This window comes from Pinus tabuliformis, chromosome 6 (assembly GCF_031772625.1).
Source record: "Pinus tabuliformis cultivar Carrire ecotype Pingquan chromosome 6, CPIR1, whole genome shotgun sequence".
Classification (NCBI taxonomy): domain Eukaryota; kingdom Viridiplantae; phylum Streptophyta; class Pinopsida; order Pinales; family Pinaceae; genus Pinus; species Pinus tabuliformis.
The window spans coordinates 24337769-24363819 of NC_142292.1; the positions used below are offsets into that span (position 1 = coordinate 24337769).

Sequence of the window (26051 nt, forward strand, 5' to 3'; positions counted from 1 at the left end):
GATGTTATAGTATTGGTGTACTAATGTAATATTCTAACTAAAAGTATAATATTCGAATATTTAAAACAAAATATTTAAATTCTAATGTAACTAAACCAATATAATATTCTAATATTTAAATTAAAATAGTGTAATATTCAAATATAAATGTAATCTTTAATAGAAATATAGTTTTCGTATATATCAACAATTAAATAAATGCATCTAATGCACAATAGGATTATAGATGTTTGAAATAGAGTAATGTAAAGATTATCTTAACTAATGATTTCAAGCATGTTAAAATGGATATAGGCTGATTTAATTTTATTTTCAAGAACAAAAATTCTAATCAAAATAGTGCAATATTCTAATATTTAAACCAAATTATTCTAAATATAATATTCAAATGTAACATGGAGGGATAATATGGATCTAATATAGATTTGATCCCCTCTTGGTGCTTAAAAAAAAGAGAAATGATATGTTACAATGTTGGTGTACTAATGTAATATTCTTAGTGCTTAAAAGGAAAAAGAGAAATAAAATGTTACAGTGTGAGTATATAATATAATATTCTAACTAAAAATCTAATATTCTACTATTTAAACCAAAATATTAAATAATAATAAACTAAATAAATAATATAAATTATATATTAAACTAAAATAATGTAATATTCTAATATAAATGTAATATTTAATAGATTTGTATGGCTTCTATATCTCAGATTTTGGTGGGAGGTATGTGGTATTGTGTAAACCACATAAATGGATGCATATAGGCTAGCAATATTAGCAATATTAAATGGGAGTCTTTTAACCAGGTAGAGGAATTGCCTGGACGGTCAAAAGTGGCTTGAATCCAAGCATGAGGGTAGCGTTTGAATCGTGTTTTTGATGGGCGAAATGGATTCAGCACCATGAATATCTAAAATTTTGAAGCTTAACAACTAACCTGTATTTACAAAAATCTTTGCCTCGTTTTCTCTAAATATAACTAACATTTTCATAACTTTCCTGGCAACTCCTTCACCTTGAATATCTAAAATTTTGAAGCTTAACAACTAACCTGTATTTACAAAAATCTTTGCCTGTTTTTCTCTAAATATAACTAACATTTTCATAACTTTCCTAGCAACTCCTTCGCCTTGTAAATTTGTTTTGACCTCCGGGGTTTAGACCTGCCACAATAAAGACTCACTTATTGAAACAAAAGAATATTGAATTTAAACACTAATTCCCTTATTATCCAGAGTGATTAATTTTGGGTCTAAGGAGATTCTAAGGTCCGGAGAGAGGCTCTATTGCAAAGTCTCCAACAACGAGTGTATTTTTCGAGTTTGTTTCCAACGTGTTTATAAATATACGAAGTTGTTTCTGTATCTCATGGGAGGAAGACCGGGTAGTGCATGAATTTCTCAACCCTGTAAAACGCTTACTTATATATTTATAAACCTTATCTATATCTATATATATCTATATCTTTATTTCTATTGCTAATCAACGTAACAAAATCCAAAAGTGAAATAGATATAGATAGACGGGTTTGTCATCTTTTTGAAATCTACTCATCAGACAACCATTTTTGATAACATCTTAAAAAAATAATAGAACTTATAACATTAAAATTTCAATCGACCACCCATACCTATAAAAAAATCAAATCATTAGTTTAAAAAAACCTAAATATCTCATCTTAAAATTAAAAACATAACCATCTTAAAATTAAAAACATAACCATCTGTAAAATTCTAAGAATTTAAAAAACTAAAGAAACATAAGCGTCTGACAATTTCTTAAAATGAAAACAAAATATGTTTCCACAAACTCCATTTATTAAAATAAATAAATCTAAATGTCTGGTCTACTAAGAAATTATAAGGACATAAACCGAATGTATCATTTTAAAAAACAATAAAACACAGTAAAACCCCTGAAATCGACCATTGTTGGTCTAGGTTTTAACCCCTCACGTCTCCTTCATCCTTGTAGAATTCGTTGGACCAAACGCCACAAAGTCCGCCATCATTTCCCGTAAAAATCTCGTGAGTGCCTTCATCGAATGAGAATGCCCGGACTGCATCGTTCAATACTGCCTTTCTGATTTTAGAACAATTTGGATCCTCCGCACTAATCTTTGCCAAACATTTCCCTGTAACAATGCTGCTAACATTCACACTGTATATCGATCGCTCTCCCGACGGTGCGCGTAACTGGCGGCAGCAAAGAGAAATGATAATATCCTGTGAATTAGAAATGTATGAATGCCTGAAAATGTTCGCGGAATGCAACACTGGCCATTCTGCAAGTGGGTGATCTTCAAGTGTCACTAAAATCTCACCACGAAGATTACAAACCTGAATTTTTCGGGATTCGGTGCAGCAGATAAACTGGGATCTTTTATATAAATAGTAAGGTTCACTGATTGCACTAATATTTGTATTTCTGATGTTTATTGAAACAGGGTTTTCACTGCAGATCTCTACCACTTCAATATGCGACAAATATTGTTGAATAAGTAGTGTATTGCTGTCACACAGCACGACGAACTGGATGATCTCTTCAGCAGTAGACCGAGGGAGAAATATTTCTTTTTGCAGTATTCCATTAAGTTTGGAATAAATTTTCAATTCAACTCCAACCCTTCCATTACTTTTCGTGGAAGAAATTCGCTCATATATCATCATGTCCATATTTCCGGGACTTGTAGTTTTCAGATTTGAAGAAATATGTATGCTACCTGGTCTAACATTTGTGAAACCTAAATTTGTTATTTCAAACAACACTGTGTACTCTTTTAATTCACAACACTTAAATGAATGGTGCCTCAAATCGTGAATGATGGCCCTGCAATTTGGAATATCAAAACACCATTCTTTTACGTGGGACTCTTCCGGAAAAAGCCGCGTGGTCTTTAGAGATTCTCCTTCTTTTATAGATGCAATGTCGAGGCTTATTATTTCAACGCCATCACATTGCCATTTCTTATGATACACCCTATGCGCTATTAGAAATGAATTATTGTGTTTGTTGTAACACACAGTTTGTACAAATCCCTTCACACGGAGGGCACTGATGCTTCTATTTGCGTTACAGTGAACAGGTGATATTTGATCTCCCTGTCTTTTGAATAGCACCAGATCCTTAAAGGAATGGACAACAAGTATCATGTCAGCTCCCGTCACCATAAATTGAACAGTACCCATGCCTATATGCCCAAAGCTCTGTACATGATAATCTCTATAAATATAAATATGTGGAGGCTTCATATTTTTGCCCAACTCTCGCATACGCAGAGGGTAGAAGTACGTGGCGAGCGATGAAGTATTCGTTCTTGGTGGCGGCCTTGAAATAAAATTTCCTTCGTATTCTTCCCTCGACCTCTTTTTGATCTGCAGACGATCTGCCATGTCTCCCTGTCAAGTCGCTTAATGAAGATCAATGTTCCACCCTAAAAAACAAACCCTAAAAAAACTCTGAAAGTTTCTCTCGATTCAGACTATCGAAATGAGATGTCTATAGCTCCATAAAAGCAATTGACTGATGATGACACATGCATCCGCCCAATATCTTATAAATAGACGTCGATTCCGTTCTCCCCATTGTCATTGGCATGAAGTGTAGTTGTCATCGGCTACGTGTAGTGTGGACCCAAAATCTTAACATTTAACTTGTTTAAAATTAGTTTATAACAATAATCATAATGTGTGAACCAAAATTTTAAACATTTTACTTATATAAAATTATACCCATTAATATAAATCATGAAAAATAAATTGGATAATGGTAATGCTTAGTTTATGGAAAGTTAATAAAGAAATAAAGTTACCTTGCCCTATAAAGCCAAGACTTGCTCAAAGTGAGTGTGGTGTCATGAGATTACCCCGACTTTTTAAGAAATTTATATAAATATTTAATTTTATTAATTAAGAATATACCTAAAATAAAAATAGTGTGAAAAATAAATATATTGAAAGTTATTAAAAATATAAGAGTTTTTATGTATTTGTACTTTAAACTATTATCAATTTTTTTTTGTGTAAGTTTGGCAATATTTTATTTTTCTATTAATTATATATAGGCATGTAAGAACAAATATCTTTGGTGGCCTCAAACCACCCGAGGGAAATCAGGTTTGTTGGTCACCGACATCGATTAGCATCATATGTTGTCCAAAATTTAAATAGTTTGAGAATATCTGTCCATGCTAAATATGCTCCTGTATCTACTATATGTTTAATCCTTCTACTATCAAAGTAAAGGATATCTGACTACATCATTATAATAACAAAAAACATTACTTTGATCTAATATACTTTCAGTCATTTGATGATTCAATAGGAGTCGGGTCCTTAGCACTCAACCGAGGCACTTTATTCTACAACAAGCTTTGAATTTGTTTCGCCATTCGGCCAAAATGGACATTCTGATGATATTATTGCACTTGCACAATTTGAATCTCCCTTTTAATATCCTTTAAGCTTGGCCCCTCTTGTTTTGTTTGTGGTGGTTCTTCTAGGTCCTTGTTTGCTATCATGGCCCTAGCCAACATCTTCTTCATCACCGAGTAAAGTTGGACTGTCTATCTAAATAGCATTTTCCGGCCTTGGGTGTGTCCTGGATATATGAGCAAGGGATCCCATTCCTCTGTTGGAAGGGGTTTTGCCGCTACCTTGGCATTTAACTCTGTCTCCCATGTTGAAATTATGGCCTTAACCTATGTTGTTGTTCCTCCATGGTATGCATGCATGAGGTTCTGCATGTTTTCTTCTCTAGTTTTCCTGCCCCTCTTCCATTGGGTCTTGCTCGTTGAGGTCATCGATGCTTTCTTTTTCTTTTCTGTCTGTTTGCAAGCACAACGACCCCTCTTATTCTCGGCCCTGCTTCCACTTTCACCATTCTACTTTCACTCAGAATTTCTTCCAGCCACCACCATTCTCTAATTCTTTCCTTATCCCAGAGCAGGAGCGTCAGAGTCAAAAGGGGAGGAAAATTAAATAAACCTATAAGAGTAGCATAAGCACAAACATTATAACCAAACCATATGTCAATATTGGCCTCCAACCATTCCATGTGAAGCACCATTACAAAGTCTCGAATTTGGGTTTGATGGATATGACTCGAGTTGCCCCCAGTCCCTTCCCGTCTTTCCTTTAGCCTCATTATGTGCAACAGTAAGTGATACTCAACCCTCAACCACTTAATCCCCCCCTTGGAGCAATTGGCCCATTAGGTTCCAGGCTTAGGCTAATCCAAAATGGATTTTGGATAAACTCCTAAGTCCAAGTGTTCCTCACTGAGGAAAATTAAAGTCCAAGGAAGTTCTTGGAAATAGCCCCATTGCAGATATTGTTTCATTCTGATTCTACTGCAACTTGAATGGGCAAAAATGGACGTAGGATGCAAAAGTTATGGCAGAAAGAAGATCCCCTTGGTTCTTTGGAAAAAGAGGCAAATCTTAAAAAAATGGCCTAAAAGCCTTTGTGAAGAAAAATCGCATCGGAGGAGGTCCAAGGTGGACTTAAGTGGAAAGGGGAAGCACCCCCGATTGCCGATCCCCGACATATCGGATCGGAGGTAGGCTTGTGTGTATATAACCTAAGGTGGAACCCTAGGCCGATGTAATATGCCAATCACATCACAATATCGTGTCAGAGTAATACGACGGAGCGGGGCCATATATATATATATATATGCAATGTGAACGGACTTGAAAGGGTTATAAATGCCACTGCATAATTATTTCAAGTCTGATATGAGCCACTTTTTGGGATCTTTTTGGGATTTTCTTTGTATTTGGGATTTTTAGTAATAAACCAAGATACAAAGGAACCCGCGCCTATGCGACTTGCGATAACGATTTAAAGGCAGTCCCAATGGAATATAGGGTAGATTTAAGGATATTTGAAGTCCGATAAATGGAAAAATGACGAATTTTCTCGTGTTCTTAGTGTATTTCTTTGTGTAAATAGATAACCTTATTTTTGGGGCTTTCAAAGGTCCGATGATCCCTTCCATTGCAGATTAGGTGGCCACCATCCCTGAAGGCATTTCGTAATGATTGCTAACACTTAGAAGGGGATTCAAGCAGACAGAGGTAGAGAGCCAGAGAGCCTAGAAGAGGAAACGAATGGACAACGTCGGTTGGCTTAAAAGCCACATAATGATAGAGACAGAAAAGAGAGGCTGAGATAGGAGCGTAGAAAGCAAAGCCAAAGCAGGAATCTAAGGCGAACCAGAGCAAAAAGAGCTCAATTGAGAGTAGGAGTGCAAAAAGAAAAAAGGAAGAAGCAAAAAGAGGTCGAGGAGCAAAAGCAAATGGGCAGAGCAGTCGAGGGAGTCACTTGGAGGTCAAGTGAGAAAGCCAGAGAGCTATAAATTACACAGAGCCAAAGAAGCTAGAGCCGAAGAGCCAGAGCTAGATCCTGAGCTAAGAGCCAAAGCCAAGAGCCAGAGCGAGAGCTGAGAGCCAGAAAGCCGAGAGCTTCAAGAGATGGGGATAAAATGGTGTCTAAACCCATTGTTTCTATGAAAAACCAATGGAGTTGAGCTAGGGAGCTTGTAAAAGGACTTTATCATAATCCCAGAGAGCCTAGTCGAGTTGACTAGAGCTCAAGGAGATGTAGCCCAAGAGTTTTGGGTGAACTCCAAATTAATATTACTGTCCATGTGTCTGTTTTATTGTTGCATTGTTTACTATTATATGTATGTGTTATATCAACATAAACAATAGAAGTTAAAGTATACAAACAGTTTAAAATAAATACCAGCATACGCCTTATCTTCAAGCACATATTATCAATTCTGTATTGGTTAATCAATAAGACTTGTGAATATTTAAAGTTTTGGGAGTGGGAGAGGTTCTTGTAAGTTAGATAAGAAGCCTAAGTGCCCCATTTTCAGATCAGGTAGTATCAGAGCTTAAGTTTGGTTAACCCCACCTTCAAAGAAGGTTATATTAGAATGTTTGATTGACAAAGAAAAGACTGCTTGTCTGAAAGGTGTTTGAACAGCAAGAGGCTGATTGTATGCTTGTTTTCAGACTGACTATTGTTTGAGTTTGTAGAGGTGAAAGGAAAGCTATTGATAACTCAGTTCAGGAAGGACAAATAGGAAGAAGGGCTAAAGGCATTCTTCTATCCTAAAGGACTTCAAGGCAATCCTTGGAGCACAAGAGGTTTGTTGCAAAGGTTGCTGAAATAAGCTCTTTATTAATCTTGTTTGAAGTTCTTTGTTCATTGGCATAATGACAACTTTCTCAAGTGCATCCTCAAATTCCTTCTCCATCACAAGACTCTTTAATGGAGACATGAAGCAAGACTTGTTAATCATGATGGACAAGGTGAGAGAAATGTATGAGGATGGAAGAAAGAGTAGCATACTTAGAGAGCAGTTGAATTCCATGAAGGAAGAGAAGCAGTTGCTTTTTGACTGACTATAGGAAATGGAGAGGCAACTTCATATTGCAAATATGAAACTGAAGAGGATGCATGAGTTGGGGTCACAACTCTTTGTTTCCAAAGAAGCCTTGGTTAAGTATCAACTTGAAGAAGAGGTAAACCATTCCAATTTGTCTTCAAATTCTTCTAAGAATGCTTATATTGGTTCTTTTGAAAAACATACTAGAGGCATAGGTTCCAAGCTAATGTCCAAGATGGGCTATGAAGGAAAGGGCTTGGGAAAGCATGCACAAGGTATTGTTGAACCAATAATGGTTGAGGAAAGGCCTAAGTATTTTGGTCTTGGCTATGGACAGTCTTATGGAGAGAGTTCCAAAACTACCATGAAGACCATTAGAATAGCTCCATGAAGGGGTTGTATTGCAGAGTGTGAAGATTGTGTTCAGGAGGAATGTAATAACTTGAAACATCAGTTGTAGGATGCAGGTGTTCAGAAGCACACACTTGAACTAGAGAGTTGGGGAAACTCTAATAGCCTTGAAGAGATTGATGGTTTTCCAAAGGGAGCCACTTCTTCATTTGCTTCACCTCCTCATGAAGGCAATAAAGGTGAAAGAGGTAGGTATAAATCTAGTTCTAATCATATTCCTTTTGATTTTGCAAAGCATGGTAAATTTCCACATAAGCATGGGAAAAGAATTGCATGTTCCTTTTGTGGTTTGGATAACCACCATGTTTCTAGATGTTGGAAGAGAATGGCCACAAAAAGGAAACTTTTGAAGGAAAAGAAGTAAAGAGCCAAAGTTCCATTGGACAAGGCAAAAATGCTGTCAAGAGGATGCACATGTGTTGCACTTACTGCCATAAGCAAGGGCATCTTGTTGAAAGGTGTTGGACTCTGAATCCAACAATGCCTCTACAAAAGCCGAAGAAAGTGGAAAGAGAAGATGGCAGAAGTGGAAATGAAGTTTCCATGGATGATGTGCTTTAGAATGATTCACATGTTAATGCTGATGTGCAGACAAAGGAAAGACCTTTGAACTGGATTGGTAAGAAATGGTTAGAGTTCTTTTCCAATTAAGGATTGCATGTCCGTTGATGCATCTATTGGCATTTCTTTTTTGATGAGATGTAAGTTGCAAGTTTATACCAAGATGGTGAATGGAAAAGATTGAGTAGGAGACTCACTTTGTTGCTGCAACATTATATTTCATTTCATCTTCGAAAGTACAGTGTGCTTAAGCGAAAGTTGAAGGATGAAATGCATGCATAAGCATGATGTGCATGAACATAGATGTTTATGTTTTCCTTGTATTTGAACATGTATGTGTAATTAACTTGAAGGGTTGATTTCTTTGATGTAAACATGCATGTAATGTTGACTTGAGGAAAAGTTGACTTGGTCTCCAAGATGGAGATAGTGGTGAAATGTTCATCTTTTGAAAGGAGTTGTAATGGTTTTTTTTTCTACATGATTGACTTGAAGGGTCATTTGTCTTAAAGGCATGTTTTGTGGGCTTGTTGTCTAGTCCATCATTTGTATGCTAATGTAGGACATGGAGGTATTCACAAGATGTGAAATATGTTCCTTTGTTGAAGCAGGAGTTTAGGCCATCTAGTTATTGTTCGTATTTTTATTGTTGTTAACAGTTGTTGTTGACAGCTTTTCAAGTAGGTACAAATGAGAGTTTTGTGGAGCAGGTGTACTTCACATTTGTTTGAGCCACCTTGGATCAATGATCAAGACAAAGAAGTTCAAACTACCTTATGTGACCATCTAAGCAGGAGTTCTACAGGAAGGCAAAGAAGAAGATAGTTCTTCCTAGGAAGACCAGCCCATCCAAGAAGGGAAGTGGTCAGAAACTTTAGTTCAAAGGCACTATGCAAGGCAAGTGTAGGGAGGCTGAAAGAAGAGGGTGAGTCACTCTCATTTACTATTCAGATCAATATATTAGTCTTTTGGAGACTAAAAGTTCTTTTAGTGGGAAGGCATGATCCAAAATGGATTTTGGATAGACTCCTAAGTCTAAGTGTTCCTCACTGAGGAAAATTAAAGTCTAAGGAACTACCTTCTGTGATTAGCCATAAAAAAAACTAAGGCTCTGATCTAAATGTCACCAGCAATAGGAATCAAATTAAACTTCCTATCTTTTGGCATAGCCTCATTATGGAGATAAAATTCACATAATAGGTTCTGTTTGTTGACTGACGTTGCTACAAAAGTTTCGATAAACTGCTGGGGTGTAGTCACTTCATGAGGTCGTCCATCTCTAACAGATTTCATTTGAAGGAATGTTAGACGTTCTGCTAGGAACACAGAGTAATTAAAAGATGGTTTTCTTGTAGCCAGAAGTCTTTGAACTAATTAAAATATAAGAGATAGCCTAGTTTTTAACTTTTTATTTTCCTTCTACTGTGCGTGAAACTGTTCCAAGACTTCCCAATTCCTATATGCATGGTTCTACCATACTGATTTCTGTGCCTGAAATGCCCGTCCTTGTGATAGGGCATACTCTTTCTTCCACATATCACTAAGTTCTTGAATGCTTAAATTTTGAGTAAAGACAGTCTGTGCATCAAGAGGCTCAGTCTGGGTAAATACCGTCTTCACAGACTTTGATACAGAATTCTCAACTTTGACAACTAGCGTAGGCCGGGGTACTTGCGGTTTCTCTTCTTCTTCATAGATCTTTGAAGGCCCTGCTGGCTCTTGTGTAACAGCAGGGCATTCCTTTTTATAACAGGAGTAACTGTAGGAGTAGGTCCATACAATGGAACTTCAACTATCTTATAACCAGCTCGAGAATAAAGATCACCACATTGGCTGCACATGTATTCCTCATATCGATCCTTATCCGCACTTTTCTCGGTTGCCGGTGCTACCTGGGCCAAAGTATACAGATTAAGTTCTTTTTCATAAGCTTCCCTTGCTATTATTAACTCCTGCTTATAGACCTCAATCTCGGCTTTCAGAAACTCATTCTCCTATTGGAGGGAAGCTATAGTGAATGGGCCTTCTGTAACAATTGCAGTCTCCATGGTTAGTTCAGGTGGATGGAAGGATGGTTTTTTGGTGGCAGCTTCATCATTCATTTCTCTAGCAAGTGCTTCTTGTGTGACAACTGCTGGGCCATCGGCTGGTTTTGTAACAGCTATATCCTCCTGGACATGTAAATTCTGCATACCGAGCAACAGAGTGACCAGTTCTTCAATAGCAACAGTATCTTGGGTATCAATTCTTTGCTCATTTGTAGGTGGTTCTTGTGTAACACCTGCTGGACTAGTAGTTGGTTCTTGTGTAACAGCCACGTCTAGGTTGTCTCTTTTTGGCTCCTCAACAGGTGGTTCTTGTGTAGCACCTATTGATTCAGTAGCTGGTTCTTGTGTAACAACTACGTCTAGGTTGTCTATTTTTGGCTCCTCAACAGGTGGTTCTTGTGCAGCACCTATTGAGTCGGTAGCTGGTTCTTGTGTAACAGCTACATGAAGTACATCGTCTTAGGTATCTACTTTTGATAAGTTAGCAGCTGGTTCTTATGGAGAAGCTACGTCTTCTGAGATGAATGATGTCACAAAATCCTGGACGTTTTGTATTTCGGTACCCGAGGGTGAGGAAGGTGGGAATTCGGGGTTTGGTGGGGTATGGGGTTTTAGAATAATGGGTGGGGTATCTAGGATGGGGGTCTCTATTTCTGCTGCGGGAGACGTCCTCCTTCGTCTCCGAGGTAAGGAGGTAGGAAAAAAAAAGGTTTTTCTTTTATGGATGGCCCTCTCTAGGGTAGGAGGAACACTCAAAATAGTGGCTTGTTTCATTGAGGCCCTTGTTCGTCTTTTTGTTCAAGGGACAGTTATTTCCTGCGTTTTTCTTTTTCTTTTCAGCCTAGCCAGGGGAATGTCATCGTCTGAATCACCATTTGGAATATGGACAGTGGGAATGGATGATTCAGGTGACTTATGGGACGGGGTTGATACGCCAGCGGAGTCAATTGGTCTGGCTATTGTGGGTGGGTGAGGAGTTTCATCATGTACTTGAGAAGTTTCAGCTGCTGCCTGAGTAGTTTCAGCAGTTTCTGGAGGAATTGCAGTAGTTACTTGGGGTGGGTTATTAAGGGGGAGAGGGTTCTGCAGGGCAAAGCCCCTGAGGATTAAGAGCTGAACTAGGCGATGGTGAGTAATGGAGAGGAGTGGATACCTTGCATCCTTGGAATAATGTGACATATTCTTTAGACACCCAAGCAGATAGTACTGCATATTCAATCAACGACCATGTCTTAAATGATTCAATAATACAAAGCCATGCTAGTACACTACCTGGTAACGTCCTTCGCAGGTAAGATAGTGCTTGACAAACTCTGCAACCTTTGCCCATGGGGGTGGCAATGAACGCAGTGCAACACCTCTGCCTTTAGGTTCGACCTGCTCCCCAGGTGGAAGAAAATCTTGCTGAGCATTCAGAATTAAGTGTTTTCGGCTGAACCAGCGGATACCATTGGCTGGTAATCTTGAAACCTGTGCTATATCCTCCTCTGTTACCAGAATTCGCACTCCCCGAACAATAGAATGGTCTTCCTTTAAGTTAAGTGTGAACTCCAGGATTTGCTGAGAGTTAAATTCCTAGAGTCTCCGAAAGTAATCCACCCAGCCTTCTTGTAGAAAAATTTGATATGCTTCCAGGTAAAGCTCCAATAAAGCTGTTGAACCAGGTTCATTTCGGATAGCGTTACCTCCCATAGTTACTGGTTCGGTAAAATGCACAATACAGAGCCGAGTTACTGCAGCCAAAACAGAGTAAGATATTGCAAATAGGGTCATGACAGAATAAAACTGGGACGGGGTGAGGAGACCCAATCGTGTTAAAAAAAATGACGGCGATTGGCATATTGGGTAATTATTGCAAAACTTTGGTAATCCCCCCCAACTGCGGCTAAAATGATGAGTTTTTAATGTATGACGATTTCAGCAATCATATCGTGATCTTCTCATTAACTATAGTTTAATATTTTACATAAACACGCATACCTCACGTTTTACCTTCGATTGTTGTGCTGAAAGTCCATTTTTGTCGTTTAGTGGATCACCAATGGTTATTAGAACAGGTTATAAGATATGAGGGTATTTATATAAAGGGCTTTCTATATACATAGGAGGTGATGGCGAAGGAACTTCAATTATCAGGGTAAATGGCTGATTCTGAAAATGGATGATATTAATTATTTTTGAGAGAAATTGATGCCTCAATTATGGGAAAAAAAGTTGACGCTTTTTTGGAGAAATGAGAAAACGTTGGTGTTTCCACAATGGAGAAGAACGAGGAAAAATTGATGTTTTGACGGGGGAAAATGGGGGAAGATTAGTGTTTCAGCAACGGGGGAAAATGGGGGAATATTGGTGTTTCAACAATGGCTGAAACTGGTGTTTCAGCAACGGGAGAAGAGGTGTTGTCGTTAAAGAGGATAGGGAAATGTTGTTGATGGATAATGAATTAAGATGGAATGGCCATGTTTCCCAAACCGAAACCGGATCCTGCTTGTAATGCCATTACTCCTTCAACCAGCCTCTAGATTACAATCTGCAAAATAACTTGTAATATGGCGACCCTTGACAGGGATTATTAGTTAAGTAATCAAATCTAATACTAATACAAAAATAATGCAGAAATTAAGTGCAATGGGGGGCAAGAGACCCCCCCAAGAAAATGTAGTGTGAATCTAACATGCAAGTGGCTTTAAAATCCTCCTTAGAAATTGGTTGCTGGTACGGACGAAGCCAATACCCATTTACTAGCAATGGAGTTCTAGACCCATCAATTGTTAGGAGCCTTATTGTTCCATTCGGAAAAACAATGTCTATTTTGTAAGGTCCCAGCCACCTTGTTCGTAACTTTCCTTGAAAATTTTCAAACTTGGAATCATATAGTAAAGCCCAATTAACTTTTTGGAATTGCTTATGTTTAATAGCTTTGTCATGCCACCTGGTTCTTTGCTGTTGAATCATAGTTGTTTGATGGATGGCATCCAACCTATTTTCATCCAATTCCTGCAGCTGCTGCAACCTAGCTGCTTGTGCATCAGTTAAATCAAGGTTAACAGCTAAAACAATTCTTAAAGTTTTAATTTCAAATTCCACAGAGAAAACAACACTTTTACCATAAACCAATTCATAGGGTGAAAAACCTGTAGTGTTTCTCCAAGTAGTTCTATAAGCCCATAATGCCTCAGGCAGTCTTTGAGACCAATATTTCCTATTCTCTTTGACAATTTGTGTTAGAATAGTTTCTATGACTTTATTTGTACTTTCCACCTGACCATTATCTTGGGGGTGGTAAGGTGTAGTCATTTTATGATTGATATGATATTTTTGAAGCATATCTTTGAAACCATGTGAATTGAAAGGAGGTCCTCCATCTGTGACTAATTCTCTAGGCACTCCAAATCTAACAAAGATTTCTTCAAATAAAAAGGTTAATACAGATTCTTCATTAGCTTTGATTAGTGCCTTAGCTTCCACCCATTTAGTCATGTAATCTGTACAAACCAATATATAAACTCTTTGGTTGGATGGAGGATTGATGGGCCCTATGAAATCTAGAGCCCATCTTTCAAAGGGTTCAAGTATTACCTGAGGGTTTAGTGGCATTTCATCTCTATGGTTGGGTTGGCCCATTCTCTGACAGCTGTCACAGGCCCTGACATATTTCTTTGCATCCTTGAAAAGTGAGGGCCAATAATAACCCATCCTGAGAATTTTATGTGTCGTTCTCTTATTAGCAAAATCCCACCACAAGGGCCATCATGACAAGCCTTCAATATGTCATAAACCTCATCTTCTCTAATGCATCTTCGGATCTCCTGATCAAGTCCTGTATGAAAAAGACACCCATTTATCCAGCTGTACCTAGCACTTTGTTGAATGATTCTTCTTTTCTCCCTATGTGATAGGTGTGATGGTAACTTCCCTGCAACCAAATAATTGGCAATGTCTGCATACCATGGTGAGTGAGCGGATTCTGCAAACAAATATTCATTACGAAAGGAATCATCTACTGGAGTATTATCATCAGTTTTTATCCGAGAAAGGAAATCTGCAACCACATTTTCTTTACCTGATCGATCCACAGTTGTAATATCAAATTCTTGTAGTAACAATAACCACCTGGTAACTTGAGCATTTGTAACAGATTTATTCATTAAATACTTGATAGCTGAGTGGTCAATGTGAACAAAAGTAGGATAACCAGTAATATAATGTCGAAATTTATTAATAGTATAAATAACTACTAAAAATTCTTTCTCGGTAACTGTGTAATTAAGTTCAGCAGGGGTCATATTTTTACTAATGAAGTAGATAGCATACAGAAGATTGTTTTCTTCTTGACCCAAGACCGCTCCAATTGCAGTGTCCGAAGCATCAGAGGATATGTGAAAGGGAAGTGCCCAATCAGGTCCCCTCAGAATAGGAGCTGTAGATAAATGATGTTTAAGTTCATCAAATGCTTTCTGACAGACATCAATCCACTTAAACTCAACATTTTTCATAAGTAACACAAACAAAGGGGAAGCTATTTTAGAGAAATTCTTGATAAATCTTCTGTAATATCCAGCGTGTCCTAAAAAGCTTCTTACATTAGTTTTTGTTTTAGGAATAGGAAGGGTCTGAATTACCTGTACTTTGGATGGATCCACCTGAATCCCAAGGAATGAAATGAAGTGCCCTAGTACAATTCCTTCGTTCATCATCATATGACATTTTTCAGTACTCAAGGAAAGATTAGCTTGTATACATCGTTTAAGTACTTTCTCAAGGTTTTGCAGCGCAACTTCAAAAGTCACACCATAGGGAGTGAAATCATCCATAAATATTTCTAAAGAATCATTAAGCATATCAGAAAAAATTCCTATTACTGCTCTTTGAAATGTTGTTGGAGCATTACATAGTCCAAATGGGAGAACTCTATAGGCAAAAGTTCCCCAAGGACTAGTAAAGGTGGTCTTGTCCTGATCTTGAGGTGCAATTCTAATTTGGTTATATCCACTAAAACCATCTAAAAAGGAAAAGAATTTCTTCCCTGACAAACTGTCCAATACCTGATCAATAAAGGGCAAGGGGAAATGATCTTTTTGGGTGGCTTTGTTTAAGGCTCTATAATCCACACACACTCTCCATTTCCTGTTTATCTTAGGGACTATCACCAATGGAAAAACCCATTCACTGTCAGATATGGGATATATAAACCCTGCATCAAGCAACTTTTGAAGTTCTTCCTTCACAATTTCCCATAGGTTGGGATTCATTCGTCGCTGGGGTTGACAAACTGGTCGGGCGCCTTCCTTAATATAAATACGATGAGTACATAATTCGGGAGAGATCCCCTTCATGTCTGTGTAGTCCTAGGCGAATGCTTCTTTTTTTTCACGGAGCAACCTCATTAGCTGTTGTGTTTCAGCATCTGATAAATTGGGGTTTATGTTTAATGTTTTGCCAGGTTCAATTTCTACTGTTATGCTTTTAGAGGAGATAGCAGTTGATGTTTGAGGTAAATCTTCATATTTAAGCTTTTTCTGTGTTTCAGGGTCCATAATTGCAGTTAACTGAGTATGTGCTTCAGAAGTAACTGAGGAAGGTTCAGAAATAAAATTACTAATTACTTCATCTTCTGTGGTATCTTTAAGAGTTAAGGCCTGTCCAATGGTCTAGATGTGTTGAGTATCATTATCCTCATATTCTACCCATATAGAATCATCATTATTAATCATAGGTGTAGCATGAGGGTACAACGTGAGCTGCTTAGTTTCACAGCCATTAGAAATTGTCATTGAACCTGATCGACAGCTGATAAAAGCATCTGCTGTAGCCAGCCAGGGTCTCCCCAAAATTAGAGGATGCCCCCCAACTTTGCTTTAGTCTGTAATACCACAAAGTCAGCTAGGTAATTCCAGGATTCAACTGAAATAATCAGGTCTTCAATAACTTCCTCTGGTTTGATTGTGGAACGATCAACTAATTCCTGGATAGTTGGTGTTTCTCTAATTACATTTTTCAATTGTAACAGCTGTGCAGTTTCAAGGGTCATGATATTTATAGCAGCACCTAGGTCTACCAGAACTCGTGAAACAATAGTTTTTCCAACCTAAACTGTGACCGTAGGATGACCAGGGTCACCATATTTTATAGGAGGGGCTTTTCCTGTCATTAAAGCAGCTAGATCTCCCATCACATGAACTGTGAGGGGATCTTTAGCCTTCCTACCAGGTTTCTTAATGCAAATTTCTCTAATAGTTCTGGCATAGATTGGTACATCTCTGAGTGCTTGTAAGAGTGGAATTTTAACATACAGATTCTGCAATTCCCCTAAAAGGTTAAAAGCAGGTGGCTCAGGCATCTTAGTGAGAGCCAAGCACTCAGGGAATGGTGGTTCTGCTGTTTCAGCAGTTCCATTAGAGGATGGCCTGACTGTTTCAGCAGTTTTATTAGAGGATGGCTTGATTGTTTCAGCAGTTTTATTAGATGATTTACTCTGTTCTAATTCCTCTTTCTCAGAGTTAAAAGAGGTAATGTCATCTATAATTGGCTCGACTACTCTCCTAGATCGTAAATGAATATCATTGCATTGCATAGGAGATGTAGGGATGTTCTGAATGTCGATAACTTGCACAAATTTATTATTATCTGGGTTAGGGTTCGGTTGTATAGGCAGCTAAGGCTTCATGGTCTGATTATTCGACGGGGTACCTGCCGGAAGAGAAAGTTGTTGCTGGAACTAAGGAAATTGATTTGAGAATGGAGTCTGTTGAGCTCTCCAGTTTGGATTCCATTGGTTAAAATAGGATTGTTGCAGAAGCCAAGGATTCCACATTGTAGGGTCTACAAAGGGAGGGTTTTTTTGCTGCATGGGTGGGAAATTAAAGGGTGGGTATTGCATTTGGTTAAAGGGTGGGTAATTTTCTTGATTAAATGAAGGATAATTATTCCAACAATTAAATGTCATACTAGAATTCATACCTTGTTCTTGTGGTTGCCATTGCCTCCTTTGTGTCAACAGATAAATTGCTTCATCTTCTTCCTCCGTTGGTTGTAATGCTGCCTTTATCCCTGGTAAAGAGGGGCATTGTTGAGTTTCGTGGTCCTTCTCACAAATGGTACAGATTGGCACCTTGTCCAGTGGGCATTCTCTCAATGGATGTTTTTCCCTGCATTTAGAGCAGAAGATGGCCAAAGCAGCTTCTGCCTCTACCTGCTTATTTTTAACCTGCAAGGTATCAATCTGTGAAGCAAAAGAACTTAACATTTCAGTTTTAAATTCCTCAAGTAAATTATCTATTTCAGCCCTTGTTGCTCCACCACTAGCTGATTTCTGGACCCTTGAATAAGTGCTATCCCTGCTCTTTGATTTATTTGCAGCTCCTCTTGAACACCTCTTGCAGAGGTTAACAATTTCGTCATACGATTCTTTGGATATATCTCCTTTACCAAGCATATTTAACATATCTGAACAATCATATCTTACCTCTTTCAACAATATTGTTTTAAGAATATCTTTACTTACATTGGGGTACTCAGATCTCTGCAGGTTATACTGGAGTCTTTCCACAAAGTCCTCCAGATTTTCATCCTCCTTTTGAACCATCTTGAATAATTCCTCCCTTTTTTCTCTTGTCCGGAAATAGTCTTGGTATTTGGCCAGAAATTTCTCATTTATCTGATCCCATGTCGTGATGACATAAGCTCCCAAGCTCATAAACCATCTTAGTGCATTCCCTTTTAGTGTGGCTGGAAACAACTTCAATTTCTGAGCAGCATTAACATAGTCATAGCTTCTACACAATATATCAAATTCAAAAAGAAACTCATCAGGGTCTTCAGAGGATAAACCATGGAAATTAGGTAATGCTGACAGTGGGATATTCTTCATAGGCGTTGTTCCTCTGGGGAGTTCCCCGATAGGGAATTCCAAGGTGGAGAGAGAATTTTCTCCCCTTCCTTCTCCTCTACGACCTCCACCTAAGATTCCTTCATTGTTATCCTCCATTGGTTGTTTTCCTGATGCGCTTGCCCGGTCCTCAATGCTTTCTATTGGCCTCTCAATGTCCTGAACTGGTTCCTCAACTTCAGTATCTTCTATTGGCTCTTCAATATTTTATACTGGTCCTTCAACTTCTTCCATTGGTTCCTCAGTGTATTCTAGTGTTTCTATAACCCTTTCAGGTCCCACTACTTCCTCCGTTTGATAGTCTGTTTTGAAAGAGTGCTGGGTCTGTGGCCTTCGAGAGCTTAACCTCTGGGATGTCTCAGCTTTTGAAATAATATCATCGATGAAAGTTTTCCTTCATCCTCTTCCTTCGCCCTTGCCAACTGTAGGATTAGTTTTCTTGCATCCTCTCATGCATTCTGCATATCTACAGAAAAATTATCAGTACTTTTAAAATATATAATTACCTTCCCCAGCAACGGTGCCAAAATGTTGGTCACTTTAATTGCCTATTGAATTAAACAACAAAGTGCGACATTAATTGTCAACCCAGGAAAGTCTTGTTATTTCAAAGGCAACTGCATACTATATGTACTCAATTTTAAAAGTGACAGAAGTTATAGTATAAACAAATCATGCCTTAAATTAACAAACTGAAGCTCCACTCTGCATTACACCGATTACACTCTGTTGCAGATGGCTATCAGAGAAATGCTTAATTCTAATAAAGAAATGGAAAGAATCAATCTACACAAGAAAATAATGGCTGTGCTGTAACAGAAAGTCAGGACCCTATCCCCCAGAGTGGGAATCTCCAGCACTTGCCTCTGATTAATTCAGCTTGCCAATTCACTCTGTAACTTAATCACCGGTGAAACACTCATATAACAATTAACAGAAACAGAGTTCAGCAAAAGGTATTACAAACAATGTTCAGCAAACAGTACTGTTAACAAGGCATGAATGGAAATGCACACTTAGCACATTGCGGGAATGAAATGGGTGAATCTTGTGATGAAGGTGGGCCCTGTCCTTCTCACAAGATTCCCCAGGAAACAAGAACTCGAAAGAGATGCTCAAAATGAAGCTTTATTCATCCATCAATATTTCATATTACAGAAAAGTGTTCCAGTCCTGTTCCTTCAACTAAGCCCCTTTTTTGTAAAATCCGCCCCCCTCTAATGTAGATGTCTCCTTTTTATATAGAGGAGACATCTATTACAAAAGATTTACATTATTCTAACCCATTATACAAAAATAGGGAAGTCAATTCCCTGTCAATGAAATGTTGTTACAGTAATGTTGTCTTTATATATAAGCATTACATCTCGTGTAACAGCTTCTTTGGTGATCAGTCCCGATTCCTTTGCTGCTGTCATATTTAAAATGCGGATCTCAACTGTTTCAACATCGTGATCCGCATGCTATTCCTGTTGTTTCAGCAACTACAAAAATAGTCTTCCGGTTGTTTCAGCATCACAGACTGCACATCATCCTTTAACTATTTAGCACTTAATAATCTAAAGATTGACTATGAATATGTCGTGATTATATGATAAATAATTAAACGTATAGTGATGAGAAGAATCATTACATACCTTAGAGATAATTGGGTAAAAATACTTAACAAAGGCTTTTAAATACAAGTTTGAAAGGGATGGTATCATAGCAAAATATATGGTCAAAAAGGGACACTATGAGGTCCTAACAATGTTGTTGGCTGTAATAGGTATTTCTCCCAGTTGAGCATTGATATTAGCAATGGTCTGCTTTGCTTTCTCCACAAGTTCCTTTTGCTAAAAAATAATCTGGATACATGGCCAAATTTCATCTATCTCTTCAATAATATTATTCCAGATGATTTCTTTAACATGACCAAGTGTAGAGCCAATAGAAGACTCAGCTGCTGACTTCTTCCATGCCTCTATCTGATTTTGAGCTGTCTGAAGCTCTACAACATGAAAAATCTAAAATTTCTAGCGATGATCCTCTAGAAGTTTCACTTGGTCCTATAGCTTTTTGATCTCTTCAGTATGGAGAGATAAGATTTGTACTGCATTGGCCAACTGGTCTGCAACTTCTCCTATACTTGTTGTAGCAGACATGGCTGTAGCAATTGCTATGATAGGAATTGATGCCAAATTGACAACAATATTTTTAGTAGATTTCTCCTTTTATTTAATCAGTTTCTCCATCTCTGTCTCCATCTGCTTCAGCTGTGCACTCTTCTCTATGATGAACTTCATCATATCTGCCTTTTGTGTCTCTGTCTCTTCAATATCCTTAGCTAGAGGATCTTCTGTAGCTGGCAGCTTTAACTGCTTCCTCAATGCTGCTATGTCCAAATTATTTTTCTTCACAAGTTCCTCTGCAACATTGATGTTTGAAGGGTCATAACCAAGTTTGATTACCAAGTCCTCTAGGGTTTTAATGTTGATGTCTTTGACAAGTGTAGAGACCTTCTCCATCTTTAGCTATGATTGGAGATTTTCTAAGGTTACCTGCAGTTTTGATAAAGTAATAGCAGTGTTAGTAACAGTTGAAAATATCATTTCCCCAGTCTGCTTATGCATCTCCATTTGGTCAATGGGATGTATATCCTTTACATCACACTCAAAGTCTGTCTTCCTATAGTTTAATACCGCCTTGGGCTGGAGAACTTGTGCTTGGAGGAAATCCATTTGCATTTTTCATTTTTTTGAATCAAAGGCTGACAACAACCTACTTTGAGCACCAGAAGTCTGTTTCCAGAACTAGTTGTAGGTGTTAATCTTCAAGGATTCATTCTTGACTTTTATCTCCTTGAAGATGTCCATTATACTCTTCTCTATTTCCCTTGAAGTAGAGGTGCCCATCTAAATAATTTGTTGTTTCTCTTGTGAAGTTGTGTTAGGGTCCCACCCTAACCCCCTTATTTATGTAGTAGGATCAAGTCATAGTTATAGTTAGGTAAAGAGTCAATAAAGCTCATATTAATAATTGTAAGTGGTTAACCCGAATTTAATGACAGGACCACAGTTAGTTGCAAATGGGCCATGGTATTAGATAGATGGTATTAATAATAACCATGGTATTGCTCCATGGTATTGTATGTATGAGTCATATATAAAGGATACAGACTCCCTGTGAGGAGCATCATGTATTATTTTGTAATCGAGCTTTGCTCTATTGGAGGTTGCCCCCTCGAAGAAGCAAGTGAACATTACTTTCTGAATAATAAAATACCTACTATTATTTCTTATTGTTCTATGTTCTGGGTATATTTTTGCGCATATTTGGTATTCTTGTATTGTCTTGCAGGTTAAGAGCATAACAAGTGGTATCAGAGCGCTTTCTAGGGCCAGTGGGATCTCCATTTTTTAGCAATTTTTTTTGGCTAGAGACGTGTTCCGGCGTCTTTAAACCACGGGATCTGTCGTTGAGCGCATAAACCTGCGAATTTGGGGAGGAATTCATGCAGGAAATACAAGAGGTGGTCACGTTTGTTGGACTCCCTTGTAACCCTTGTGGGTACCCCTTCGAGTAGTAGCGCATTATACAGAACCGCGCACGGACTGTCTTCCAAGTACCCTCTGGTATATCGGAAGCCCCCTAGCTCCCTTGAAACCTCGCCATAGATAAAATGTTGGCCATATTGTTGCCACAGTACACTAAGAACAGCACTCGGAGAGATTACTCGCCTGTACGATATGGTAGTCGAGTTATACGGCTAAGGGTACGGTTGATCCTCCTTGGTTAGTTCCATGAAAAATTGGGCTAAGTACTACTATCAAACCCTTATGTATATTGCGATTTGTAGCACTTGACACTCCTCAAGACCATAGTTCCCTTTTCTATCTATGGATCATGCATAATCTCTGCCAGATCAAATCTCGTAAGTGCGGTTTGCAGCAGCAGCAGAAATCAATCCCGCAGCTCAGATTTAACAGAATAGCCATTCAGATCTATTAGATCCATTAGATCCGTAGCAGCAATCTGTTCCACCACTTAGATCTATCCGATCAGCCATTCAGATCTCTCAGATACACCAGAGCCGTCATCTAGGTCTGAGTAGTTGTGTGGGTTCCTATACTGGGGCGTGATTTTCGCAGGACTTTTGGTAGCATTGACATTTTGGAGATTCAGCTACTGCAGTATTCCTAAGCAAGGATGAAAACTCCAAAAAAAAAAATCAGGCGCTTATTGGTGATCTAGCCCATAAGAATCAGGACGACGAGCTAAGCAAGGTGGTACCATTCAATTGTTAGTGCCAAAAAAAAAAATCAGGCGGTCCCAAATTTCCAGTACATCAGATCGGTGCATGGTAGAAACTAGAGCTCAAGCTATGGCCAATGAGAATATCAACAAACTTGAACAATCCTTGAAAGACCTCCAAGATTAGCAGACGAAAATAACTAATGCACTCTCTAAGGGCAAGGCGGAAGCCTGGGAGGAGGCGTATATTGGCAATGATCATAGTGAGGGTGAGTCTAGCCACTCTCTTCACCTCTGGAGCACCCACCAACAATCCCGTCTACGACCACCCAAGCTGGATATGCATAAATTTGATGGTTCTCACCCGGAAGCATGGGTAGCACAAATGGAGCAGTGTTTCAATCTGAATTACATCTTAGATAATGGGACTCAGCTTATGGTGGGGAGCATGTACTTGGACAATGAAAGATGGCAATCATGGCAATGGCATCAATGTTGCAAGGGAAGGCCCTTGACTTGGGACACCTTCAAAAAATCTCTTATAGAGCGCTTTGACCATGACTCTGCTTTTTTGGGTCATCTTACTAAGCTCCGACAAACTAGCATAGTGGATGAATATATTACAGCCTTTGAAGCCTTAGCTTTCCACACTATGGGTCTCCAAGATGCGTTATACAGAGAATGTTTTATCAGTGGTATTAAAGAGGCCATACAAGCTCACGTCTGACTACACCACCCTCCCACATGGTCGGAGGCTTGCAAGGTAGCTCGTAAAGTTGAACGTGCGTTAGCGACCCAATCCAATCACCCAAATTTCACCACCAAGGGTCACCTAAGGAGGACGAAGAGGACAACCAGAAGGGCAATGTCCCTGATGAACCAGTTATTTCGCTGCATGCTTTGGCAGGGATTTCTTGACCTCAAACTCTCAAAATCAGAGGTTTTATTAAGCACCGCCCAATAGTAGTCTTGATTGATAGTGGAAGTACATATAATTTTATCCATCAAAGAGTCGTGGAAGCAGTGCAGTGTTTTGTACGAGTAGTTTCTAACTTCCAAGTCCAAATTGAGGATGGGGGAACAATGAAATGTGAAGGTCGTTGTGAAAATGTCAAACTTCAAATAGGGGATTATCAGTTGAAGACCCACATGTTTGCCATACACATGGGAGGATGTGACATTGCCCTCGGTGCTGAATGGCTTCACACACTTGGGCCAATCACAATGGATTTCCAAGAGTTATATATGAGCTTTAAGCAGAACAACTCCACACATACCCTCCACAAACTCCAGGCGGGAGCTCCCTCTATCATCAGCTCACATAGGATGGAAAAATTGTTAAAAAAGGGCCATCATGGAGTTATAGCTCAATTTAATGCCATCCAGGCTGTCCAACCCAATTCTCTTACGATTCATCCTGAGATGCAACAGATTTTAAATAACCATCTGCCAGTCTTTGACAAACCTCATGAGCTTCCACTCTCGAGAGGGGAACATGATCATAGTATCCCTTTGGTCCCAGGGGCCCAACCATCAAATGTGCACCCATATAGATATCCATTCGCCCAAAAGAATGAAATAGAAAAAATAATAAAGGAACTTTTGGAAGCATGAGTCATTCATCCCAGCATTAGTCCTTATTCATCACCGGTGATCATGGTGCTCAAGAAAGATGGAGAATGGCGTATGTGTCCAGACTTTAGGGCCCTCAATAAGTTGACAATCAAAGATAAATTTCCTATCCCGGTTGTTGATGATTTGTTGGATGAACTAAATGGGGCACAATTCTTCACTAAGCTAGATCTTTGCTCAGGCTACCACGAAATTCACATGAAAGAAGTCGACATTCCAAAGACTATTTTCAGAACTCATGAAGGCCATTATGAGTTCCTGGTCATGCCATTCAGTCTTTGTAACGCCCCATCTACTTTTCAAAGCCTTATGAACCACCTCCTCAAACCATATCTCAGAAAATTTGTCCTTGTTTTCTTCGATGACATCCTCATCTACAGTTGCACTTGGGCTACAAATCTTCAGCATGTATATCTGCTTTTGCAACTGCTCTGCAAGAAGAAATTATTTGTTAAGATGTCCAAGTGTTCTTTTGGCATGGAAGAAGTTGAGTATTTGGGCCACATTGTAGGGTGTGAAGGTGTCAAGGTGAACCCCAAAAAGATCTAGGAAATGCAAGATTGGCCTCAACCTAAGACCTTGAAGAGCCTGAGAGGATTTTTGGGTCTCATGGGATACTATTGCAAATTTGTCCGCAATTATGGTCGCATGGCGAAACCCCTCACTCAACTCCTCAAGAAAAATTCATTCCTCTGGAATGATGAAGCACAACAGGCCTTTACAGCTCTAAAAAATTCCATGTGTTCCACTCCAATCTTAACACTACCTGACTTCACCAAATCTTTTGTCATTGAATGTGATGCTTCGGGTACGGGTATTGGGGCGGTCTTAATGCAAGAGGTCGCCCCTTAGCCTTCACAAGCCAACAATTAAGTGGGAAGAATCTGGGATAATCTACCTATGAGAAGGAAATGATGGTCATCTTACATGCAATAGATACCTAGCAACCTTACTTATTGGGGCGACGTTTCCAAATCCGCATAGACCATCACAGTCTTAAATATTTTTTGGAGAAACGCCTATCATCACCACAACAAAATAAATGGCTTGCCAAAATGCTGGGATATTATTATGAGATCATTTACAAGAAAGGGCACGAAAATATTGTAGCAGAAGCATTATCTCGCCAATATGAGGAGGAAAGTACCGTGCTCGCAATTTCCCTTCCCATTCTATAATGGATTGAAGAGGCTCACAGGGAATGGTTTTCACATCCCTGGCTCTCCCAACTCATTACTCAATTGCAGGCGGATCCAAATTCCACCAAGGGCTACTCGTGGCAGGATGAGATTCTTTGCTACAAGGATAGAGTTGTAATATCACCAACATCCACCCTCAAAAGCCGCATTTTGGTGGAGTTGCACTCATCCCCAACTGTAGGACATTCAGGCTTTCAGAAGACATATGCTCGCACTAGAAGATCATTTTTTTGGACAGGCATGAAAAAGGACATTCTTACTTTTGTAGTGGAATGCAATGTCTGTTAGTGCCACAAAGGGGAGACAGTCAAAGCACTAAGCACACTACAACCATTGCCCATCCCTGCATCAATATGGACAGAGGTTTCTATGGATTTCATTACAGGTCTTCCAAAGTCAGGAAACAAGTCAATCATCATGGTGGTTGTGGACTGACTTTCTAAGTATGCTCATTTTTGCGCCCTACCCCACCCTTTTACACCGACTTTGGTCGATCAATATTTCATGGATCAGATCTTCAAATTGCATGGCATGCCCACATCTATTGTGTCTGATCATGACCCGATATTCACCAGTAATTTTTGGCAGGAACTCTTCAGGCTACAAGGTACCCAACTAAAACTCAATACTTCCTATCATCCACAAACGGATGGTCAAACTGAAGTAGTCAACAAATGTC

At 38.9% G+C, this 26051-nt stretch overlaps 1 protein-coding gene across 1 annotated transcript; it reads right to left on the reverse strand.

The window, feature by feature from the left end:
• Positions 1-1942: 1942 nt before the first annotated feature.
• Positions 1943-3391, reverse strand: LOC149257039 (uncharacterized). The gene has a single exon (XM_089453295.1). The coding sequence runs from the start codon at positions 3389-3391 to the stop codon at positions 1943-1945; it is 1449 nt and encodes a 482-aa protein (XP_089309421.1).
• Positions 3392-26051: the final 22660 nt, after the last annotated feature.